The 25,353-nt window shown below is 40.7% G+C and overlaps 1 protein-coding gene across 9 annotated transcripts in view; it reads right to left on the bottom strand.

The window, feature by feature from the left end:
* The window catches only part of LOC124619857 (mitochondrial ribonuclease P catalytic subunit), a 134,356-nt gene extending 110,549 nt beyond the window's left edge, over window positions 1–23,807 (bottom strand). For 5 of the 9 annotated variants that reach the window (XR_006980148.1, XR_006980149.1, XR_006980147.1 and 2 more), the window contains exons 1-2: window positions 23,265–23,807; window positions 12,766–12,991 (exon numbers count right to left, since the gene is read on the bottom strand). Coding sequence is in view for 4 of the 9 variants with exons in the window: in XM_047146472.1 (XP_047002428.1) it covers window positions 12,766–12,991; window positions 23,265–23,467 (429 nt within the window). In the remaining 5 variants the exon portion in view is untranslated. Of the gene's footprint in view, window positions 1–12,765; window positions 12,992–22,884; window positions 23,063–23,264 lie in introns of those variants that run through there. The other 4 variants (XR_006980146.1, XM_047146469.1, XM_047146470.1 and 1 more) reach the window with 2 other exon arrangements.
* Window positions 23,808–25,353: the final 1,546 nt, after the last annotated feature.

Raw genomic sequence — 25,353 nt, forward strand, 5'->3', positions numbered from 1 at the left:
ATACATGTAACAACATTCCTCTCGACAGCTGTTTGTTTGTAGTAATTTCTGTCAAAGAGAATGTAAGTTGACGTAAGAATGAATTCAAACAGTTTTATTCGTACTGGTCCACATTTTTCTCCTAAGAAGCTTAGTGTGTCTCTTATAGGTACCCATGTAAAAAGCAAGATCATCTCGAAGCTCACCATGAGGTCTTTTTGGCCTAGACAGAAATTCTGGAGCTGCTGGATAAAATGCATCGAATTCCATTTGTGATGCCGGCACCTACCCACAGGGGAGCTGAGCAACACTGTCACGTGATTCGATGATTCATATGTTGCTGCACTAACGTTGCTACAAACTGGGTGGAGTTGCATTCCTTCCTTGTGAACTTTAGGTTGTCCTTAAAGTCTAGGCAGCAAAGGTATTTGTGGACGAAGTCTCTTCACCATCATCGAAATGCACTGTCATCCAAAACAAGAACACTGCTTGACAACAGTCCATGGCATTTATTTCCAACTGCAGACTTCGGCTCATTGCAAAACATATCTCTGTAATGTCAACTATCTACTGTTGACTCCATTTTGACGTAATATCCCAGAATTGGTTCTTGTGACTCCCATAAAAATGGTTGCACCATTTTCTCTGGAGATGGCTGACACTTGAACATTTTTTTAGTTGGAGATGAGATGCCTTTCCATTCCACACTTTAGCATTTGCTCTCTGGTTCAAAGTGATCAACCTTATTTCATCGGAACTGATGACTCACTTTAAAAACATTTCACCTTCATTGGCATTACAGTCAAGTAGCTGTTTTGGTTTGTCACTTCATCAACAATCACTCATCAGTTGTTCAAAATAAGATCACACACTTACTGAATGTTGGCATCAGTGGTATATATAACTGAACGCCCTGTTTCTTTCCTTGTCCTTCACACTTGTTCACTTTTGAATGGTTCAGTCCACTGGTAACACTTCACAGTGATAGAACGTTGCACGCATATTGTGCTCAAAGTTTTCTATGGATCTCAGTCGCTGGCGTACCTTCACACCACAAAAAATCGTATTATAGAAAGCTTTTCTTCATTGGTGCGAAGTGAGAGCTGCGCAATTATCTTTACTTTTCAAGAATGCAAAGTGAACTGATATGACAATGCTGAAAGTTGCCATGAGCAGAGACAATGGTACAATCTAGTGTGTGTTGAGTGCACTAATCCATACTGCCAAGCTACAAATGATTTGCACGAAAGTGTAGTTACTTACAGACTTGTCTTCCTGTAATCAAGTAGTACAATGCATACCTATGTCAATTGGCCCTACGATTGTTACGATGAATGAGATGTACAACTGAATACAGAAATGATAAACTTATATTATGCTGTATCATAAATAAGCAAACTGTAATTATAAACACATTACATGAGACTAGCAATTGTGGTGTGCTATGGTTGAGAAACTTGATTCATATTTGTGAAGAATGAGGTTCAAGCGCTTATGCGGAGAGCCTTCTTGATCCAAGTTTTTCTTGTTTTAATGATTTCATATTTCTCTGAATTGTTTTGTGTAATTGTGATGTACTGATCTCAAAAATATCTCTTGTTTTGGTCTAACACGTCAACTTTATGAGTTATCAAAGTTTTGTGTGTTATGACACACATAACAAAACCCCAAGCAAATACGAATTTTTTATTCCACAATTTACATTGTTTTACATTAAAACTATTCTTTTTTTATTTGCAGGAAAAGCAAATGGCTTCATCAAGAAGACAGTGCAAAAATAATCCCAACATATTGTGGTACATCTGCGGGGAATATATCCATCCTACTAAGAGGAATGCAGTCTGAAGTTCCATAATGCATGCTTTTGGTACACCGATTGGTGACTAAGATAAAGCTTGAACCAAGAGCAAGAAAAGCTCTTTGAAATTTGGAATTCCAGTTGTTTGGAGGGAGCTGACAAATGATGCCTCAGACTGCTACTTGTGTACTGTTGATGTGACTGGGATCAATAGAAAGGACTAGAACAGCTTCATGTATCCTTATCCGGCATTGGCACATCATCCTGCAGCTCATTGTAAGAAAATTCCAGTACCAGTTTTTGGAGAACTTCATGAAATTACTAATGAAGATTCTGCTAGTGTTGAAGAAAAACAAGAACAATATTTAGATGCTGATGATGATGCTCCAATTCCTTTTTCTCACGAGGAGCTCAGCGATCTACTTTGCAATCTCAGCTTGTCAAAATCCTCTGCTGCACTGATGCCATCAATACTGAAAGAAAAAAATCTTCTATCTGGCAGTGTTCAGATCACTTTCTATCGCAACAGATGTAAAGAGTTTCTTTTTTTCCATACTTTTTTTGGCATACTGTACAGATATTGACAAGCTTCTGTACAAGGTTGGAGTGCCTACGTAAGATGCAGTCTGTTCAGTGACAGCAGCAAGCAGTCACTGAAATGTGTATTGCTGCACAACAGCGATCAGTGCCTATGTACCTCTCACTCACCCACCTACACTGAAGGAGAAGTGTGAAGTGGTGGTGTGCGTGTTGGAGGAAATTTATCACAATCAGTATGAGTGGTTAAATTGTGTAGACCTGAAGACAGTGAACTTTTTGTTGAGACAACAGTTAGGATACACCGAGTACTCGCACTTTCTGTGCATGTGGGACAGTACGAGCGGATCTCAGCATTACCAAAAGAAGGACTGGATTGGACAGGAGGAATTGGTGCCTGGCAGATCTATGAATGTCATCAACATCCCTGTGGTGAACAGAATAAGGTACTGTTCCCACTGCTGCACATTAGGCTTGGTTTGATGAAACAGTTAACCAAAGCCCCAAATAATAATGGTGGACGCTTCACTTACTTGTCCCAGACTTTTCCTGGGAATGATCATGGAGAAATTGAAAGCTGGCATCCTTTATGGTCCTCAGATCTGTAGCTGATCTGAGATCCACAATTCGAAAACTCTATGAACAAATTGGAACCGGAAGTGTGGTTCTGCTGTTGCAGAACTTTCTGGGCAAAAATAAGGTGGCAAACTATGTACAATTCGTTATTATTCTGCTGAATAGTTTCAAGTACCTCAGGTGCAACATGTGTGTCAAAATGCATTACTTATTCTCCCATATAGATCGGTTTCCTGTATATGTGGGAGCAATGAATGATGAGCATGGTGAGTGATTTCATCAGGAGATGAAAGAGATGGAGAGTATGTACGAGGGATCCTGGAATGCGCTCATGATAGCAGATTACTGCTGGACTTTCATGAGCTGCTGAGCCTTCTATGTCCCAGGAAACGTAAAATCAAGTCCTGGATTTTGAACAATGATAGCTTCTCATGCAAGTGACATGTACGAATCCCTGCTATACACTAAATTTCGTTTGGTTAACCCTCGAGCAGGTGCATGTAACATTGTCTTGAACTGTTCCATTGCTGTTTCACAACTGTGAGCCTGTATCTATTCCCTGATTACTGCTTCAGCAAACCCTGAGACAAGTCATATTCTCATACATCCGAGAGAGCAGCAGTAATAAAAAAATAAACAGAGAGCTTGGTGAGGAAAAATTTATTATCTCTGCAAGAAAATAACCCAGATTCCGAGCTAGCAGCACAATCCGAAAATGAGGCGGCTGTCTATGAGATAATTAGCAATTAAATAAGCAATTGGCTGGGATCAGATGAAACTGCGCTCTTTAATGCTTCAAGGGGTCATTACAGTGGGGTGACACTTCTACAAGGCAACAAAATGATGTAATGAAAGAGTATTTTATTATTGCTTCATTAAACAATGATTTAGCTCATATAATGTAAGTTTACATTATCACAGTTTAATTAAAATACGATTAAACTGTTATATTGCTTATAGTTGTTTACCTTGGTAACATAAAGACAGCTACTCTTGACGTGTATACAAAGAACACTATGCAGTTTGCTCTTGTTATAAAAAATGGCATGCCCACTTGAGGGTCAATAAATTCTATTTTTTCATATGTTTTTTGCACGAGGGGCATTCAATATGTAATGTAACACTTTCTTTCTTGGAAAATTTCAGCTGAAAAAATTTGGAATTTATTGTGGGACATCATCGAATATCCCCACTTAAGCCCCTATAGTTTCAAGCTGTTCTGATAGGTGGGCGCTATAAGTAGACTTCAAACTGGCATTTGTAATGTACGTGTGTTACAGACTGGGAGATGCCATTGAGTTTCATTTAGCAGAAACCCACAGCATCACAGATATTCATAGGTGCTTGCAGAACGTCTACTGAGACCTCACAGTGAACAAAAGCACAGTGAGTCGTTCCAATCTCCTGTGTGCAGGCTGGCCACACAGAGCTGTAACTCCAGCAATGACGTAAAGTGCGAACACTCTCATTTGAGATGATCGACGAATCACAATCACAATCGAATCACAATCGAACACCTTGCTGCACTACTGGATGTGCCTGTTGGCAGTGCTGACAGAATTGTTCACCAGCTGGGGTACTTAAAAGGTGTGTGCCTGCTGGGTTCCTCGTCGCCTAACGGAAGACGATAAAGAGCAATGGAAGACCATCCGTGTGGAGTTGTTTGCACATTATGAACTTGATCATGACAATATTTTGTCGAACATTGTCACAGTCAATGAAACACATGCTCATCACTTCAAACCGCAAACAAAATGATAATCTATGGAGCACTTCTCTTAAAAAGAAAAAGTTCAAAGGTGCATTCTCAGCTGGTAAAGTCATGCCCATGAGATTCTGGGACCTTGAAGGGGTTATTGTGTTTGATGTTCCCCGTCATGATGCAACAATCAACTCTGAAGTGTATTATGCTACCCTCAGGAAACTGAAGAAATGACTTCAGTATATCTGTTGCAATATATATATATGGTTATAATAGAGGGAAACATTCCACGTAGGAAATATATATCTTTAAATACGTCTGCTTGTGTCTGTATATGTGTGGATGGATATGTGTGTGTGTGCGAGTGTATACCCGTCCTTTTTTCCCCCTAAGGTAAGTCTTTCCGCTCCCGGGATTGGAATGACTCCTTACCCTCTCCCTTAAAACCCACATCCTTTCGTCTTTCCCTCTCCTTCCCTCTTTCCTGATGAGGCAACAGTTTGTTGCGAAAGCTTGAATTTTGTGTGTATGTTTGTGTGTCTGTCGACCTGCCAGCACTTTCATTTGTAGTGCGTGTGTATATATAAACAAAGATGATGTGACTTACCAAACGAAAGCGCTGGCACGTCGATAGACACACAAACAAACACAAACATACACACAAAATTCAAGCTTTCGCAACAAACTGTTGCCTCATCAGGAAAGAAGGAAGGAGAGGGAAAGACGAAAGGATGAGGGTTTTAAGGGAGAGGGTAAGGAGTCATTCCAATCCCGGGAGCGGAAAGACTTACCTTAGGGGGAAAAAAGGACGGGTATACACTCGCGCACACACACACACACATATCTTCTATGTGGCCCAATGAAGAAAGCACTCTGCAGGAAGCAATACATGAATGAGTTTTTTTGTCTTTAAATATGTCTGCTTGTGTCTGTATATGTGTGGATGGATATGTGTGTGTGTGCGCGAGTGTATACCCATCCTTTTTTCCCCCTAAGGGAAGTCTTTCCGCTCCCGGGATTGTAATGACTCCTTACCCCCTCCCTTAAAACCCACATCCTTTCGTCTTTCCCCTCCTTCCCTCTTTCCTGATGAGGCAACAGTTTGTTGCGAAAGCTTGAATTTTGCAAATAAACCTCTCCTTCCCCATGAGAATGCAAGGCCATACGCAAGTCAGGGCACCTGACAGAAGCAAACAAAACTTTACTGCACTGTTCTTCCTCTTCCATCCTACAGCTGGGATCTCGCACCTTCCGACTTCCATCTGTGTGGCCCAATGAAGAAAGCACTCTGCAGGAAGCAATACATGAATGATAGGGAGGTTACTGATGCAGCAAGATATTGCTTCCAACGTCAATTAGTAGTGCGTGTGTTTGGGGCTTATGGGCATCAATGGCGAGGTTACCAGCACCTCGACCAGTAGAGCAGTATTGTGCACACATACATGCCTCCAAGTAAGGTGGCATAAGGCCATCGCATTGCAAAGAGATTATGTTGAAAAATAGGGTTCTATAGCCAAAAGAGTGGGGAATAATCTGATGTAGTGGGATCCTACACAAAATTAACTTGCTTTCAGACGAAAAAAGTGTTCATTTCTTATTGAATGCCCCTCACACTGACAAAAAGACTTTTCCCTCTCAAAAAATGAATTTGGTGAAGGAATATTAACAAAACACAAAGGTCATGTCACAAAAGTTTAATACATGTCATTTGAAGCTCGCAGGTTTTTTCGGAAGTGAATTAGCACAGAAACCTGATCTGATGATGAAAAATGGATGCCATTTTCGGAATTAGGGGTGCAAAAATGTTCAGACTATTGTTCAAAAACATAAACAATTTTAAAACTTTTTGAACCCTTTGTTTTCATTATCTAATTGTTTTATTTCAGACACACCTGTATCTGTGTCTGTAAATTAAACTACTAAAACAATTCATACATAATTGCAAGTAAAATGCTGAAACAGTTATCGAAGAAGATCATGGTCAATATTCTTGTGCATTTTTGTCCTAAATAGTTGCTGCTCAGTCAATGACCATACTAAGTATTGGACATTAACATTTAATAATCTTACTTCCTTCACCCATTATCATCTGCCCCTTGCTTTTTTGATTCATAGATGATGAACTGGAAAAACAGCTACCAGTATACCATGATATCATGTGCACTCACAAAAATTTATCTGATGGGGAGGGAGGGAAAGGGAAGAGGAGAGGGGGGGGGGGGGGGGGACAAGACTCCAAAATTGCCATTTTTATATACATGATACAGCAATTGCTAAAGCCATAGTATTTCCTCACTGTGATCAGCCTTGTAATGCTACACCTGGCTAAGCAATTCAATTGTACCAGTTTTAGACTCAAAATTCACCACATAAATAACATCAGCAACAAAATATTATCACTAAAAAGACATTATAAGCAATTTCTATGATTTATGGCATTGGTTCTGTTATATGCACTCATATATATTGGTTTTCATACAGTAAATCTCATTCCATACTGGGGAAGGCTATGATATTTACCAATCAGAACTAATGGGACATCCATTAATTACCTGAGCTCAAGATACGAACGGAGGATTCCAGCAAAATCTCACCAAATTTCATTTAAAGGGGAAAAGGGGGCGCAGGTCACTGAAAATCTCATGTCAACTTTTTGGTTAAGAGAATTTACATTATTATAATGGATAACGTTTTGTTTTTATACAGGGTGTCTCTATCAATAGTCAAATGCATTTTTTCTGGAGTTTCAGCAGATATTTGCAGTTTCGTTCTTGCATTATATAGACAGAGTCAGCCCAGACAAATGGTGCTCATCACATTAATCATGTGACACCTAGTGTCAGCAGAAAGTATTTGTTTGTTTCCTGATTTTTACAGTGCAATTTTACTTGCCCATTCGGTAAAGTGTTCCCAGATTAGTCTAGTGCAATATTCACCTTACTGATATGTATTAACCAGAGCAGTAAAACACGAAGAATAACCAATACTCCAACAGTGACATCACTGCTCTGGCCCACACTGACTGCTACCACCAAACATGCAGAATTACTAAAATTGCTGCTGGATTGGTGTTTAGTCTTTGTGTTTTATTGTTCCTCTAAATATAAATTAATGAAATGAATATTGGACTATTATTAGAGCACTTTATCTAATGGGCACATAAAATTCCAATTTCACATTTTTCTTTTTTTAATGGGAAACCAACTGACATTTTCCGTTGACACTAGGCATCACATGAAATACGTGACAAGCAGTAATTGTCTGGGTTGACTCCTGCTGCACAATGCGGAAATGGAATTGCAAATATCTGCCAAAACACCAGAGAAAATGTGCTTGCTGACTCATAGGAGAGAGACCCAGTATCATTAATCCTGACTATAGACATTATTAAAGTGTCCACCAATATTTATTGCCTCCCTGAACTGAATGGTTCACACCTGTGCATGCCCAGGATTCCCTGACTTCAAACAAATGCCATACAAGTGTTGGATTTCATTTGAGTAGTTCTCGGGCCACACAAGTCAAAATCACTGCAGGTCAGTGAGTCAGTCATTTTATTCTGAAACTCATATAAAGCTGGCATTATTGTGGTCATTATGAATTTGCATCAAAATGTTAACAATACATACATTAAGCAGCATGCTGACAAGTCAAAAGTGAACCTTGCAGAACTAGCACTCCTGAAAGAAAGGATATTGCAGAGACATGGCTTAGCCACAGCCTAGGAGATGTTTCCAGTATGAGATTTTCACTCTGCAGCGGAATGTGCGCTTATATGAAACTTCCTGGCAGATTAAAACTGTGTGCACGAGAGCAAAAGGCAAAGGTCCCGAGTTCAAGTCTCGGTCTGGTACACAGTTTTAATCTGTCAGGAAGTTTCAAAAATTCTCTTATTGATCATGTTAATCAAGAGATTGATAAGCTATGTAATCATATGGTTCAAAGGAAGGTGCAAACAATGTTGTCTTTTGACAAGTAATGTTCATCTGAGACAAGGGTATTGTCAATTGTGCCCCAGCAAAATGTGATAGAGCTCCTGTTATTCTCTACATACATAAATGATCTGACAGGCAGGGTGAGAAGCAGTCTGTGGGTGTTCGTTGATGATGCTGTAGTGGGTGGAAAGGTGTTGTCGTCGAGTGACTGTAGGATGGTTGGATGGTTGGTTGGTTGTTTGGGGTTTAACGGAACAAACAGCAAGGTCATCAGTCCCTTGTTTCAAATGTGGTCCATTCCGCTAGTGTGACATCTCAGGAAAGTCAGAACAATAAAAGGGAAAAACATGTAAAAGGGCAGTCATGTTGTCAATGGTAAAAACAAAATGAGATGAGTCAGCAAGAGAGGGAACCTAACGCTATGATAGAGGCAGGAAATATCCCACCTCTGAAGCAGCAGAGGCAAGACCAACTGCAACTTAAAAGGTGCAACCACTAGAATGTAGAAGTATGTATGGGAAAAGGAGACGAACCAACCCTTTTTAAAAAAACAGAGTAAAAGGGGAGGAAAAGAGGATCTCGGTCAGGGAGGTGAGTCGGGAATCTCCAAACACGGCTTACAGTGGGAGATACCCCAACACTCACTGCCCTGCCCCAACACCAGAGAGACATTAAAAACCTTAAAACTGAGAATAAAAACCACTTTCCTGGAGGAAACCAAGAACCAGAGAGACCATCCAGGAATCGTCAGCCAACATCAAAGGTAAAGTGCGGGGGAGCCTGTATTTAGCACGCAGAGCCAAAAGAAGGGGGTATTCAACCAAAATGTGGGCTACTGACTGGAAGGCTCCACAACCACAACGTGGGGGTGGCTCATCACGCAATAGAAAACCATGGGTCAGCCTGGTATGGCCAATGCAGAGATGACACAATGTGGTCGAGTCCTTTCGGGAGAGGCGAAAGGAAGAATGCCACGGGCCTGGTGTCACCTTAATCGCACGAAGTTTATTAGACAGGGGAGTAGCCTCCCAAGAATTGGCCCATGACTGTGCAAAGTGGGATTTGATGTGAAGCCGTAAATCCGCTGCAGGAGGGGTTACAGAAAACAGAGGGTAAGTGACTGCTCCCACAGCCAAACGATCAGCGAGCTCATTACCCGGGATACCCACATGGGCAGGGACCCAAAGGAAGTCAATGGAACAAGCAGCACGGTGAATATCAGCGAGATAGTCATGTATGGCAGAGATCACGGGATGGCGCGAAAAACACTGGTCAATAGCCAGAAGGCCACTCATTGAGTCTGTACATAGCAAAACGCAGTTGTGTTGGGACTGTTTAATAAAGATAAGGGCCTGGGAAATGGCCATCAATTCCACAGTAAACACCCCACAAGTAGGTGGCAGCAGATGATTTTCTGTTCCAACAGAGGACACGAAGGCAAAGCCCACATGATCAGCAGATTTAGAGCCATCAGTGTAAAAAACAACAGCATCCCAAAACTCCCATAAAATTTGGCGGAAAAAGGAACGAAACACCATCGGGGGGGGGGGGGGGGGGGATGGAATCTTTCGGACCTCAGCGGAGATCCATCCAAATTCGAGGCCGAGGAACTAACCAAGGGGGGGTGGAGGGGAGGGAGCGAGGAAGACGGGACAAAGAAGGAAGCTGAAAATCACAGCAAAGAGATGCAAGGCGGAGCCCAACCAGTAAACCCGCCCGAGGGCGGGAATCAGGTGGGTGACGTCCATGGTCTGGGAACAGGATAGAATAGGAAGGATGAGTGGGAGAGGAACAGATAGCGAGTGCATAAGACACCAGAAGCTGGGACCACTGAACAGAAAGGGGGGGGGGGGGGGGGGGGAATCCTAGCTTCAACCAGGAGACTATCAACAGGGCTAGTAGGGAAGGCACCGGTGGCCAAACAGATACCACGATGGTGGACTGGATCCAGCACGTGCAGTGTGGAAGGAGCAGCTGAATCATAAACTTGACAACCATAGTCCAAGCGAGACAGAACTAGAGCACGATAAAGACGGAGAAGGAGGGAACGGTCCGCACCCCAAGAGGAGTGGGCAAGGAAACGAAGGACATTGAGTTTACGGAAACATTCTACCTTCAGAAGTCTGATATGGGGCAGCCAAGTGACTGTAGGATTTCTAGTTGGTGTGATAAATGGCAGCTAGCTCTAATATATAGAAAAAAGTAAGTTAATGCAGATGAGAAGGAAAAACAAACCGGTACTGAATTGTTAGTTTTCTGGTTGACAAAGTCATGCCGATTAACTATACAGTCATAACATGGCAAAGCAATATGAAATGGAATGGGAAGCAAGGATTACAGTAGGGAAGGTGAATGGTCAACTTTGGTTTATTAGGAGAATTTTAGAAAAGTGTGGTTCATCTGTAAAGCAGGCCACTTATAAGACACGAATTTGACCCACTGTTGAGTACTATTTGAGTGTTTAGGATCCGTACCAGGTAGGATTAAAGGAAGACTTCAAAGCAATTCAGATTTGTTAGTGGTAGGTTCAAAGTACAAGCAAGTATTACTGAGATCCTTTGGCAACTCAAAAGGGAGTCACTGGAGGGAAGCTGCTATTTTTGTTGAGGAGTACTATTGAGAAAATTTAGGGAACTGGCATTTGAGACTGACTGCAGAAAGATTCTACTGCCGCCAAAGTACATTTTATGTAAGGACCATGAAGACAAGATTAGAGAGATTAGGGCTTGTACGGAGGCATAGAGACAGTCATTTTCCCCTCATTCTATTTGCAGATGGAACAGGAAAGGAAACAATTAGTAATAGTAAAGGGTACCCTCCACCACACACCAAAGGTGGCTTGTGAACTATGTCTGTAAATGTAGACGTACATGAATGACATTTACTGTATGTAATCTACCAGTAAAAGGTCAACTTTTTGGTAAAAACGGAACCCTTACAGGGTCACTTTGCTGCCTGTCATCTGTCATATGCCTGTCTGCTTGTCCATCTGTCTGACTGTCAAACACTATTTTTCTCAGGAATGGGTAGAGGTATCAGGTTGAAATTTATGTCACATAGTAAGGTCCACATCCCCTTGATGGTGTAAAAAATTGAAGCTTCTAACATTAACACAATCAAAAGATACAGCCAGTTATGTCACATATTTTGATACTCGAAAACTCACTCATCAAAAACCTGTAGGGTACTTCCTGTTGACCAAGAATCATAAAATTTGGCAAGAAGCAAGGTTTCACAGTGCAACCAAAGGAAAAAATCCAAAAATTGTGAACTTTTACGGGTGAGGGGTCCAAATTTTAAGGAAAACCCCTCACGTAATTAATGGATATCCCCTAAGGTGCAAAGGTTTCCTAAAATGTTACAAATTGTATCTCCTTTTCCTTTTCATAATCAGCTACTAAATAACAACTAAAGCTAACTCCAAGATAAGATCTGCAGGTAGCATATTTAGCTGCTGACATCACATTTCCCAACACTTCATGACAAAAGACTGTAATAAATATGACTTATTTTGGAGAGATCTTTGATGTGATGTATGTTAGTGTCATCCGTGCTAAATGTTTTTCACATTTTCTATTCCGAAATGGGGTGTTTGTGAACTTGGGCGATGCAGAAGTGATATTCGATTCCTTCATGGGTCCTTTGATATAACTGGCTGAGAGAAATAAACCAAGCAGCCCCCATTTGACTCACGTATTTGGGAAGCAAATACTTATCGGTTTTCATATTTGTATTTGAGTATTATGAAAATACAGAGTTAAAGTGATACACCATATTAATTTATCTCCAAAACACATAATTTTTAATACACTGCTACGCTGATGTGTCAGGAAATGTGACGCCAATGGGTGAACATGCTTCCATACACTGCATATGTAATCCAGGACACACATTGATATTTCCAACTGTAAACACAAGTTGGATGCAAATTACAGTTTTTGGATGAAATTGACATCTAACAACCTTATAACAAAAGCTTGCAAGTCACTTACTTCTAAAAGGAAAGAAAATGTCCCACAATGAATTTGCCATTTTAAAGGATATACTGTAACCTTTATTTTAAACTGAAGTAATTCTGTAAAAGAAATATATCATTCTGAATTGTCAGAGATGTAATGTGTGGTGTTTAGAGGAGAATAAGTGTCAAAAAATATCTTTCACAGCAAACACTTCTCAAGCTGCTCCTAGAGAAACAATGAGGCATGCTGTAAGTTTGAAAGTTTTATTAATGTGCTCACTGTCGCAAGGTTTGGTCCAGAAGCTGTGGATTCCAGGTATGTCAGCAACGATAGACCCACTTTTAGATTACTGGTTCTGACACACTGTGACATTATATATGCAGCCAGTGTTGTAGGTTTCAGTCTGCCTTTGCTGACCAGTATTTCCTCGCATAATGACGACCACTCCTCCAGTGTGAGAGGCTCATCTCTGCTCACTGCATTTTGGATAAGGAGCTCCTGTGGACTGCAGATAGCTTTATGAGGCAGCAAACACTACATATATATCTCACAAATAATATATTATCTAATTTGACAGACATCCATTATTTAAATTAGTACATTAACATTTTATAGCAGGAAGAGAGACTTTATGTATGACATGAAATTCACTAAATTAATTTTTGCAACAACATTAACATTCTCAAAGGAAACATTCAGCTCCAACAATGTTCATTAGTAGATGAGGTGAAACACTGGTTTTTATTGTTATTGCAGATTCACTTTAGTTTCACATAAAATCCCACTGATTACTGTGAAAATAGGCTAATAAAGTTTTATCATATTATACCATTCTTGCTACAAAATAATGAAAGAGAGGTACTTCAAACTACTCATTTCTCAACAGTCATGGAAGTGGAGGAGCATTAGCAGGTGGCCTGAATGTACAAACACACCTCAATAATACTATTGAGTCAATGACATGTTGTTACATTCTAGATGGTTGGTGAAGAATATCCCACTTAACGAGCACTGAATTTTCTCTGTCTTATTAGACATATTTGATTGGTACAGTTCACAGTATCATAATAAGCAAGTTCAAATATTATAGTGTCAGAGGTCTTACTGATAAATGAATTTCATCCAATCAAATTAAAGCAACACAGTCAGCCACATTAAGAAATGAAAGTGTGTCTTCAGAATACGGAATTATCACTACAGAACACCACAGGATGAGTACAGGGTCCAATTTTGTTACAGTTCTACTGGTATATAAATAACCTGCCACTGTATATCCAATACCCTCAAATAGTTCCGTTTGTTGATGATGCAATGATCATAATCACCCCTAAAGAAGGAATTTCAATACTTGAAAAGGCAAATAAAATTTTGTTGAGGGTTTATAACCTGGTTTCTGTAAATTAACTGTCTCTGAACTTAAATAAAACACAATACATACAATTTTGTACCGCCTAAGGTCAGGCCCCACTGTTATAAATAATGCAGGAGGAGAAATTAATAAAGGAAACAGAACATTATACACTGAAGAGCCAAAGAAACTGTCACACCTGCCTAATATCGTGTAGGGCCCCCACAAGCACGCAGAAGTGCCGCAACACGACGTGGCGTGGATCGACTAATGTCTGACGTAGTGCTGGAGGGAGCTGACACCATGAATCCTGCAGGGCTGTCCATAAATCCATAAGAGTATGAGTGGGTGGAGATCTGTTGTGAACAGCATGTTGCAAGGCATTCCAGAATGCTCAACAATGTTCCTGTCCAGGGAGTTTGATGGCCAGCAGACGTGTTTAAACCAGAAGAGTGTTCCTGGAGCCACTCTGTAGCAATTCTGGATGTGTGGGGTGTCACATTGTCCTGCTGGAATTGCCCAAGTCCTTCATAATGTACAATGGACACAAATGGATGTAGGTGATCAGATAGCATGCTTATGCATGTGTCAAGGGTCCCATACCACTCCAACTGCGCACGCCCTACACCATAACAGACCCCTCCACAAACTTGAACAGTCCCCCCTGCTGACATGCAGGATCCTTGGATTCATGAGGTTGTCTCCGTACCCATACACGTCCACCCGCTTGAAACAATTTGAAGCAAGACTCATCTGACGAGGCAGGACGTTTCCAGTAATCAACAGTCCAATGTCAGTGTTGATGGCCCCAGGCAAGGCATAAAGCTTTGTGTCGTGCAGTCATCAAGGGTACACGAGTGAGCCTTCGGCTCCTAAAGCCCATATCGATGATGTTTCATTGAATGGTTCGCACACTGACACTTGTTGATGGTTCAGCAGCAATTTGTGGAAGGGTGCACTTCCGTCATGTTGAACGATGCTTTTCAGTCATTGTTGGCCCTGTTCTTGCAGGATCTTTTTCCAGCCCCAGCAATGTCAAAGATTTGATGTTTTACCAGTTTGCTGACATTTATGGTACACTCGTGAAATGCTTGTACGGGAAAATCCCCACTTCATCGCTACCTCGGAGATGCTGGGTCGTACAGCTCATGCACTGACTCTAACACGACGTTCAAACTCGCTTAAATCTCGATAACCTGCCATTGTAGCAGCAGTAACCATTTAACAACTGTGTCAGATATTTGTTATCTTATATAAGTGTTGGAGACTGCAGTGTCGTATTCTGCCTGCTTACATATCTCTGTATTTGAATGCGCATGCCTATACCAGTTTCTTTGGCACTTCAGTGAAAATTCTTAGGTGTTTGATTATGCTGGTTTTCTGGTGCTCAATGGAAAGTTTATCAGTGCCTTTGCTGAGAATGAATATATGCAATATGTAAACTAAGCAAGGAAGTCTTTCCTTACCAAAAAAATAATTATGTTGACTGTGCACTATGAAAATATGTTAGTGTTTTTTTTCTTTTTTTAGACTGTCTGACAATATCAACATTTGGCAAACAGGGCCATTGCCCCCCTGGGGCAGGCACAGTGGACTCCCCCCATCCCTAATGTCTAATTTCATACCTTCTTACATTAAATAAAATGAGAGCTTAAAATGCATAAAAGGATATTTTTTAAATATTACAATTATAATTAAAAAAGTCAGTGTACTAAAACAAATAAAACATGCATATGTTTCATCATGTACACTTAAGCACTTGCCATCATAGTCAAATGGAGTTATGGCAGTCTTAATATAAAAGCTGCTCTGTGAAATGAAGATTAGCTGGATAAAACACATGAACAGTTTTCCCCAGATAGTAACAGCTGGCTGGCCGACCACTAAAAAAAAAAAGTTGAGTGCTGAGTCATCAGAAAATTTTAAAACCCACGCTAGACTCATCCATTTGTTGGGGGAAAAAAAATTATACCATTCTGTCCCTAAGCAAATCATTTACTGCCCTCTTATCAGTGCATAAACAACACAGTTTAAAACTTGTTGCACTGTTATTACAACACCAGAAGTGTGACATTTTGGACACTGTCTTCACATTTTAATCTAGCTAAATGGCTATACAGCTTTCAGTTCACTCTGCCAAGCACCCATTTCAGTGACTACCTTTTGGGTTCTCTCTTGCCTAGAAATTGCATCCAGATAAGGAAGCCGTCACCGGAGTGCAGGCCACTTTCCCCTTCTCACTCTACCATATCTGTGAGGACTGGTGAACAGAAGGAAACGTCAGTGGCCAAGTATAGCCCTGTGGCACAGCTAAAATGTGTCACTTGGCCTCCATTAAAAAGTTAGGTGTCTTCTGTACAATGTGACCTTTGAGAACTTGACTGCTAAGACAAGTGATGTTGGAATTCCAAAGCACATGGTGAGCATTAAAATTCCCAACACGCAGTTCTCAGGACCTGCTATCAAGTAGGTTTTGAGGTGGGGAGTAGGCTCTACTTATGGTGATTTTCAGAGGCATATGGATGATAATAGCTACTACCAGAAAGTTGATGTTAGTGGGACAGATGAGGTGTACCAAGTGTTTTCTACTGAGTAACACTATTCAAACTTGGTGTATTGCTACCACAGTTTTTTTCTTTTCTGTGAACATTAGGTTCATAATACAGGATCATCAGTCATTTTCGAGTGTCTCTCCTGCAGGTATAGACACAGTGCCTTTTTCTACACTACTCCTCCACATGAGCTCTAAAGACATTCACTTCCTACTGCATTATGGGAGCCATCAATTATCAAGGCTTTTCTTTTCCTCTCTCTCTCTGGCATGCAGCAGATGACAAAGAAAATAGTCATCAGGCTATTCAGTTCCTTCAAGGGGAAATGTATACCCTCCATATTGCCCTTGTTCGTGATGTTCGTATGGAGAACAGGACTGGTTCAAGAACATTTTTCCACGCAAGAGACTTATCATTTGGCAGCCCTCTCCCCAACCCCACTCTTTTTCCTCATAAACCTTCATCCATGTCAGCTTTCACTAATAATTGTGATACACACTGTAACAAATCTTGCACTTGGGTGCCCATCTCAGCTTGCTGCCCATGCAGCTGCTGATAATTATGGTATGTCCTGTACAGAAATCTTACTACAATTGTGGCACCTCTGGTCCCCTGTCTGATGGTACTCCAAGTGGTGGCTTGTGTTGCTTCAACCTTGAACAGGGCCTTATGAACAAGTATGCTCACTTTTCGGTTTCTTGAGATTGAATATTTTTGTTTGGATGACCTACAGGCCTGGAGTGCTCAAGGGTTCAAATGGCTCTGAGCACTATGGGACTCAACTGCTGAGGTCATTAGTCCCCTAGAACTTAGAACTAGTTAAACCGAACTAACCTAAGGACATCACAAACATCCATGCCCGAGGCAGGATTCGAACCTGCAACCGTAGCGGTCTTGCGGTTCCAGACTGCAGCGCCTTTAACCGCATGGCCACTTCGGCCAGCAGTGCTCAAGGTTTCTGAGAATTTCCTCCTTTTGCAGTTGCAGCTGCAAGCACCTAAGTTTGTACTCAACTCTGTTGTTGGTTTTGGAGTGTTTCTTTGCTCTCAGTGACAGGTCTTTTAAGAGCTGTTGTAAAGGATGTGACAAATCCTCAAGGTAATACTGCCTTGCTGGCTTTCTTAGACTGAGCATATGGGATTCTCCTTGAAATCTCCAGTTCCTGAATTTTTCATTCTTCGGGATAAACAGGGCAATCCCTGATCCACATGAAATGATCACCTGAACAATATAGACAATTCATTTGCTTCATGCGCACCTGAATCACATATATCAAACACAGCTTCACCATCACAACCAAGAGATGTGCAACATATTCAACTTTTGGTGTTTAAATCATTTAAAGAACAGCATCAGGGAATTACCAAAAGCTGTTACAGTGTCCACATTACAACAGCTTTTCATAATTTCCTGATGCCATTCTTTAAGTAGATTGAAGTTGAGCAGCACTGTTTGCAGAAAACATTTGATCATTCCATAGTGTTTGGTATCTGTGGTCTGTCTTCAGGCCAGATATACAGGGTGTTTCAAAAACACTTTTATAGCTTTCTTACATCTAAACAAGAAAAGAAGTTCATCTAAAGTGTGTCTGAAAATCTTTCACTTCAAGTTATTACTGAAAGTTAACAATTTAGGTGACTGGAGTTCATCAACACATAAACTTATAATAAATGCTTGAAATGCCTTCCTCTTGCGTCTAATCAAGGATGCACTTGTCAAATCACAGACTGTTCCACCCTTTCAGATACTCCCTGATGGTTTTGAATGGTTCGGCAGGCTTTCATGACATGTCGATGAAGAGTTTCTGGATTCAGGTGGGTGGTCTGTTGCATGGACCAGTTGTTTAAGGCCCCCCCCCCCCCCAAAGATAATAAAACAGAAGATCAAGAGCGGGGGAATGTACAGGATATGGAAGTGATCCTCCTCTACCTGTACATCTGTCACAGCAGATACCAGCCACTGCATCTCGAACACCAAGACTAAGATGTGCTGAAGCTCCATCATGCATTAACTACATGTTTCCTCTTATTTGCAGAGGCACATAATCTAGTAGGTCTTGGAGGGTGTCCTGAAAAAGTCCCTACAGACAGTACCCACAAGAAATGCTGGGAGAGTGTATAGCCCCACCAAACAGTCACCTACAATTTCAGCACATTCATTAGTCTTAAACTGAAGCTGATATCTAGCATGTACCATAACATGAGGATTGCAATCATCCCATATATGTTGGTTGCAGGAATTTTTTATTCCAATTTTCCTAATGTTGCCTCATCTCAAGGCATAGTATACCATTAGCAGAACCTGTTCTGTTGATGGTGCGAATAGAGCGGTCTACTGCCTGTTGAATCTCTGGAACAGTTCTGAAGCAAATGCCATGAAGTGGTTTCTTCACCTTCGGAATCAAATCAAAGTCACAAAGACTTAAGCCCAGGGAGTATAGTAGATGGTACAGTACTTCCCAGTCACATCGAATGAACAGAGCAGCCACAGCTTGCACTGTATGCGCCTGCGCATTGTTGAGCAAAATGATGGGTGGATTGCACAGAAAGTGTCACCACTTCTTTCGCAAATCTGGTCACAGGTGATACTCCAAAAACAAACAGTAATACTGTGCATTGACAGTCTGCTGTGGAGGAACGTAATGTGTTACGATAACACCATCACAGTCATACACGAGAATCACCATAACTTTAGACTGCTCCATTCGCACCATCAACAGAACAGGCTCTGCTAGCGGTATACTACGCCTTCCACATCGCAGGCAACGGATTCTACACAATACTAGTAACTACTTTGAAGGACAGAACAGGTGCAAACATGTAACTCTTTTGTATCAGTTGTGAATAAATAGGTGCCACTATTTAAGTTCCAACACTCCTATACATATCAAAAAATCTTGTTTCATATGGGCATTTCTTGTGCATTTCACATGTTCCACATCACAACGGCTACTGTACCATGCGATTGATCAATAGATACTTTGATGATGATGTACCAGTATCTTGATGTTTGTGTTAGAATCTTGAAATCACTATAGTTAACAGTATGACTTAGTTCTAAACAGTGCTTGGCAATCACTGATTTGATTTCCTATCTCAGTCTGGTGTACCTTTGGTGTTGTTTGCACCTGATGTCAATGGCCCTAGTCGTCTGGCCGATGTACGCCATACCCCATTCACGTGGTATGTGAATGCGCCCAGTTTCTGTAGACCCAGATAATCCTTCACACTCCCTAGCACAGCCTTAATCTTGGTGGGTGGATGGAAAATGCTCTTGATGTTATGTTTGAGGAGAATTCTGCTGATTTTGAGTGATATCAGCCCCACGTATGGCAAATATGCAACTTTCTTCGTTTCTTCTTGTACTTCTACAGGAATGTATGGTGAGAAACAGGGCACAGCACCTTTTGAACATCTTGAGAAGAGTACCCATTTTTGTAGAACACAGATTGTAGATGTTCTGTCTCTGTCACCAAATTATAAGAATCTGACAGAATTCGTGCCTGATGAACCAAAGTTCACCATTTATTTTTTTGCTTGCAGGTACAAGTCAGTGTGAATGGGTTTGCGGTACACTAAAGGTACCACCTGCCTTCTTCTTGACTACTACATCTAGGAATGGGAAAGTAATCCATCCTACTAGCGTTCCACGATGAATTTAACGTTAGGGTGGCGTGAGTTAGGTGGTCCAAGAAAGCATCGACCTGTTACTTCCTGTCAGGCCACATAACAAAGATGTCATCCACATACCTAAAGTATGCATTTCAGTTGATCTGGGACCGATGTAAGTGCCTCCTCTTCCAATCTCTCCATAGAGACATAGGCCACCATCAGTGAAGGAGGGCTGTTCATTGCCACCTCTTCCATTTGCTCATAGAATTGACCTCCACATAGGAAGTACATCGAGGTCAATACTTGCCTAAATGGAGGAGAGCATTGTTGAGCTTTTCTCCAATCAACTCACGTGAATCATTTAGTGGTATGCAGGTGAACACAGAGACCATGTTGAAATTGACCATGACGTCAGAGTCTGTGATCTGTAGCTGTCTGAGGCATTGTAAGAAATCCTCCAGTAGCGAATGTGATGGGCACACTTTCCAGCATGTGGCAAGAGCATGTTCTTAAGGTGCTGAGCTATAAGGTAGTTAGCTGTGCCAATGTTGCTGACTACTGGATGTAGAGGAACCCTTTCCTTGTGCATCTTAGACAGGCCATAAAGTCTGTTTGGTACTGTGCTTTTGCTCTTAGCTGCTTAACAATCTTCTCTGGATGGCCGGTTCCCTTTAGGAGAGCTCTGGACTTCTTATCCACCTTATCTATGGAATCCCTTTCTAATGGTCTGCTTGCTGGGTCATCCAGAAGTTTTCACACTTTACTGTCATAATCTGCCTTCTATAGGACGATTGTAGCATTCCCCTTATCTGCTGGTAAAACCACAATATTTTCATCTTCCCGGGGTTGTCTGAGAGCCCACCTCTCATCACCATAGACATTTCATTCAGGGAGCTTGATTTTGGTGAGCACCCTACATGTCTCTCTTCAGACTTCTTGAGCCTGGCCAGAAGTTTCAGAGCCACCTGGTCCATTGCTCTGACAAAGGGCACAACAGGAACATTTATGAGGTTAACTGCAAAATTAAGACCCTTGCTCAGTACTTTCAAGGTGCACTGAATTCCTTCTCACTCAGTTTGACAACACTGTAAGTGTCCTCATTCTGCTGCACATCAGTGACCTGAAAATAACATCACAGCCACTCCTGGCGGGCACAAGACCTCGGGCAGGAAGCCTGACATGGTACGCCACAATAACAGAATGTCCTAGATCACAGGAGGGCTGAAATGACAACAAACAAAAGATAAAATGTCATCACAAAGCGCTCCCTCTATTATTTACTGATCTTTTTACAAGATGATGAATTTATTCCTGGCATTTCATGGGGTGAGAATATTTTCCATAATTTATGACCAATTTCAGCTTGACGTCATGCAATATAAGTTAATGACATGAACTCAATCAGTTAATCAGCAGCCAACAGAATCAAACATCGAGAGAGCTTAGCATTGGTCAGGTAGTGTGTATGGGACATTCACAACCAAGCTGATGTGACATCCAGAGAGTTGCTGCCTCTACACATTTTTATAGCAAACTCTCTAAACAGACAAGACTGGGACCAAGTTGATGGCACCTCCTGGTCCCTAGTGGAGTGCAACAGTAAGGAATCAGTGACAATGAGGATGATCGCACGGTCGTCAACAACCACCTTGAAAATACAGAGCAAGGGTCTTAATTTTACAGTTAACCCCAGAAGTGTTCCTGTTGCAGACTTCATCACAGCATGAAGCAGGTTGAAAGGTATAAGAGAGGCAGTAACTGAGAAGGGAGTGAGACAGAATTGTTTTCTATCAACATGTATTATCTAGTCTGTCCATAGAGTAATTAGTACTGGAAAGCATGGAGAAATTTGGAAAAGGAATTGAATATCAGGGAGAATAAATCAAGACTTTTTTGTCAATGACATTGTAATCTTGTGTGATATGGCAAAGGGCACAAAACATCAGTTGAACAGAATGGATATTGTGTTGAATTGAGTTTACAAGATGAACATCAAGAAAAGTAAAAACAAAGATAATGAAATGTACTCAGATTAAATCAGACAATGCCAAGGGAATAAGATTAGAAAACAAGATTCTGAAAGTAGTAGATAAGTTTTGCCATTTGGGTTATGAAATAACTGAGACTGGCAGAAACACAGGTAACATAATTTACAGACTTGGAATACCAAGAAAAACATTTACGTACGAAAAATATATGTTAACTTCTGATATAAATTTTTCTGAATATTTGTGTGAAGAACTGCAAGTGGAGGAAAAACAGCATAGATGAAAAGAAAATAGTAGCTTTTTTCATTTAGTGATACGAAAGAATAATGAAAATTTGATTGGTAGATCAGGTAACTAATGAAGAGGTACTGAATCTCATCAGGGAGAACAGTAATTTGTGGCCCACCTCAACTGAAACAAAGGATAGGTTTGTAGGATGCATTTGTAATCTATCAAAGAATAGTTACGGTACGTGAGGGAAAAACTGCAAGAGGGATACCAAGGCTTGACTCCAGCAAGAAAATTCTAATTGCAGTAATGTAATTCTTCAAATACTCTTGTTCATATGTCAGAATATGCTTTTAACTAGCCAAAAAAGTTATTTTGCCTCATAATTTGTTGTAGAAGCAATGATTTTATTTAGTGTGGCGCAATGAGTTTTTCTGAAGTCATTCCAATCCATTTTCAAACTCTTTGGCATTGGTATAGCAATGATGGTAATGTAATAGAGAGAACTGCAAGCACGACTTAATTCTCTCTATGACTTTTTCTCCAGGATCACCTTTCACACTGTCACAAATACTAAAAACAAGACAGGGAGATTATGCCTATCCCTATTAAAAGGCAACTAGATGTATATAATAAAGAATAGAGTTACCACAGAAGAAATTATTGCTTACTTGTGAATCTGTAACTTCTGATATACTGATAATATTGAAGCTCAGCCTAAGTTTCCCTTGACAAATACTAATTCATACTGTCATACACGTTTACTCTCAACTTATTATAAAGCCTCCTAAGCGGCTGCCCTGTTTTCAGCCATATTTTCATTTGTCAGTAGGCCCTACGTCATAAAATTTGTGGCTACTATTTTAACGAGTCTTTTTATTCCTAACAGTGCCTCTCATTACAGTATACTGATCTTTCTTGAGAGACTTTACTGATAGTGCAAAACGTTCGTTCCGTAGATTGAACTTTTTAAGAGGAATAGATCTCATTTGCATGAGATGAAAAACTACCGCAATTGGAAGACAATAAAACATAAAAATCTATTCATCACCTTTGTTGAGTTGTTACTCGTGATGAATTAAAATTGCTGATAGCACTTTCTTCTCTGCGTCCCTCAACATAACAGGCACTACTTATATAAACGCACTTCCTAGCGCCGGAAAAGAAACTGCTATGATCTCTCGTGAACAGCTTTTTTCGGATGAAGTGCTGCAAGATCAACTTTGCTGACCATACCACTGATCGTTTCGACATCACTGGAAGCACACTTTATGAATATATTTTTGAAATGATATTCCGTTAACTGTATTGCTTTTGCCACATAAACAATGACATTTGGTACTATAGGCCACAAGTCCTACTTCTTAACACACCACCTCTTCGTTTGTTTACAAACAAACTTCACTTCTAAATCGACCGACGACCAATTACAACATTGCAAAGCACAGACTAATGTTAGACCAAAGTCTAAAGCTGCGTTTACACTAGAAAGTCGCTTGCAGAAGTTATTGCTGCAAGTTATTGCTAGCCGCTTGCGGCTGTGTTTACACATCAGCGCAAGAATTAAGCAAGATTCTTCCGCAAGTTCTTTGGCAAGAAACTTGCATCAACAACTTGCTGATACTGTTTACATATGCTTTCAGTACCACTACGAGTGTCAGCCGAAGTGTAAAATGACAAGTAGGCGGGTGAGATATGCTGCAGCTCTTGTAATTGTAATGCAAAACGTGAAAAAGAAAAGTATTTTGGTTAGAGAGTAGATAATGAGAAGATCTCAAAATGGTGCCTGTAATAACCTTTTGCAAGAACTTAGTATCGAGAGCATGGATACTTTTGCAGAATGTCGTCAAATGATCCTCAGTATTTGTTGATGTTAATAGCGCCCGTCATATCAAAACGAGACACAAACTTCGGTACTGCTATTTTAGCAAAGGAACGTTTGCTAGTCAGTCTATGATTTATAGCGACCGGTGAGCTACGAATAAAATAGGCATTTCATTTATTTATATGAAACATACAACCAAAAAAGTTTGAATTTTGAAATATTTTCTTTGTAGGAGACTCATACAAGTCCCTAATGTTCTTGTTTCATATTCCCGTCTGCACGATTTCTCTGATAGTACCCGATGTATGTAGAGCCTTTTTTAACCACTTGCAAAGGGAAAATTATTTGAAGGTATGTGAAAACACAACAATGAAATTAAATTTTTATTGAAATAAACTGCATTTTACAGAATGATATGCTTATAAAAATGTTTTTTTTTTCTAACGCTCATAAAATGGAAAGTGAAAAGCTAAGTAAATAGAACATGTAATAATTACACATCGTCTTTTTCTAGCCTCCTAAAACAACAAGCGAGTGGATGCAGGTGGCAAAGGGGTTGTGTCTTCAAGTTATGCTACTTCCTATGTACTTCTTTTATAGATGTGTCGAATATCGACGAGATTTCATTTAAAGCGCTCATCTTCTTCACTCTATCCTTAAAAGTCTCGGTTACGCACGTTCCGTATTTCGGGGTAGCTCTCCACGGCCATCTCAATAAAATGTTCTGTATCCTGCTTCATCCATTCCCGTTTCTCCTCCATTTCTGAAATTTGTTTGCATATAATACGTAAGATGGTTGCATAAAGTTAAGTCACCACATTAAGTAAAACGTTATGCAGACAACATACTTACTATAACTTGCGCTTCCTACTTGCATGAAATAGAGATAAATCCTAAAAGCTGCAAGTTACTTGCAGATACTTCTTGCGTGGTGTTCACACTGGAAGCGGAAAACGTGCAACAAGTCACTTCTGCAATAAATTGCTACAGTCGCAAGTCGACTTGGCGATATGTTTACACTTGCAAATCGCGCGGCAAGTTCCTCCGCGCAAGTAAATTTCTGCAATAACTTGCTAGTGTAAACCGAGCATAACATAACAGTCGCGACACTTCACCTCGATATTGTTGCCTTCAGCGCCAGCAGCGCTCCAAGCGGCCGGTAGGTTGAACTGTGAGTTCGGCGCGATCGTGAAAGCGAATAGTGATTGTTTATTTTGATTTATACAATGGTTTTTACCATCGGGAGCGTTTGTAGCGCAATAAATTGCAGCAGCAATAGGAAGAAGACACCACAGCTGTCTGTTTTAGGTTTCCT

Source organism: Schistocerca americana, chromosome 6, assembly GCF_021461395.2.
Source record: "Schistocerca americana isolate TAMUIC-IGC-003095 chromosome 6, iqSchAmer2.1, whole genome shotgun sequence".
NCBI lineage: Eukaryota > Metazoa > Arthropoda > Insecta > Orthoptera > Acrididae > Schistocerca > Schistocerca americana.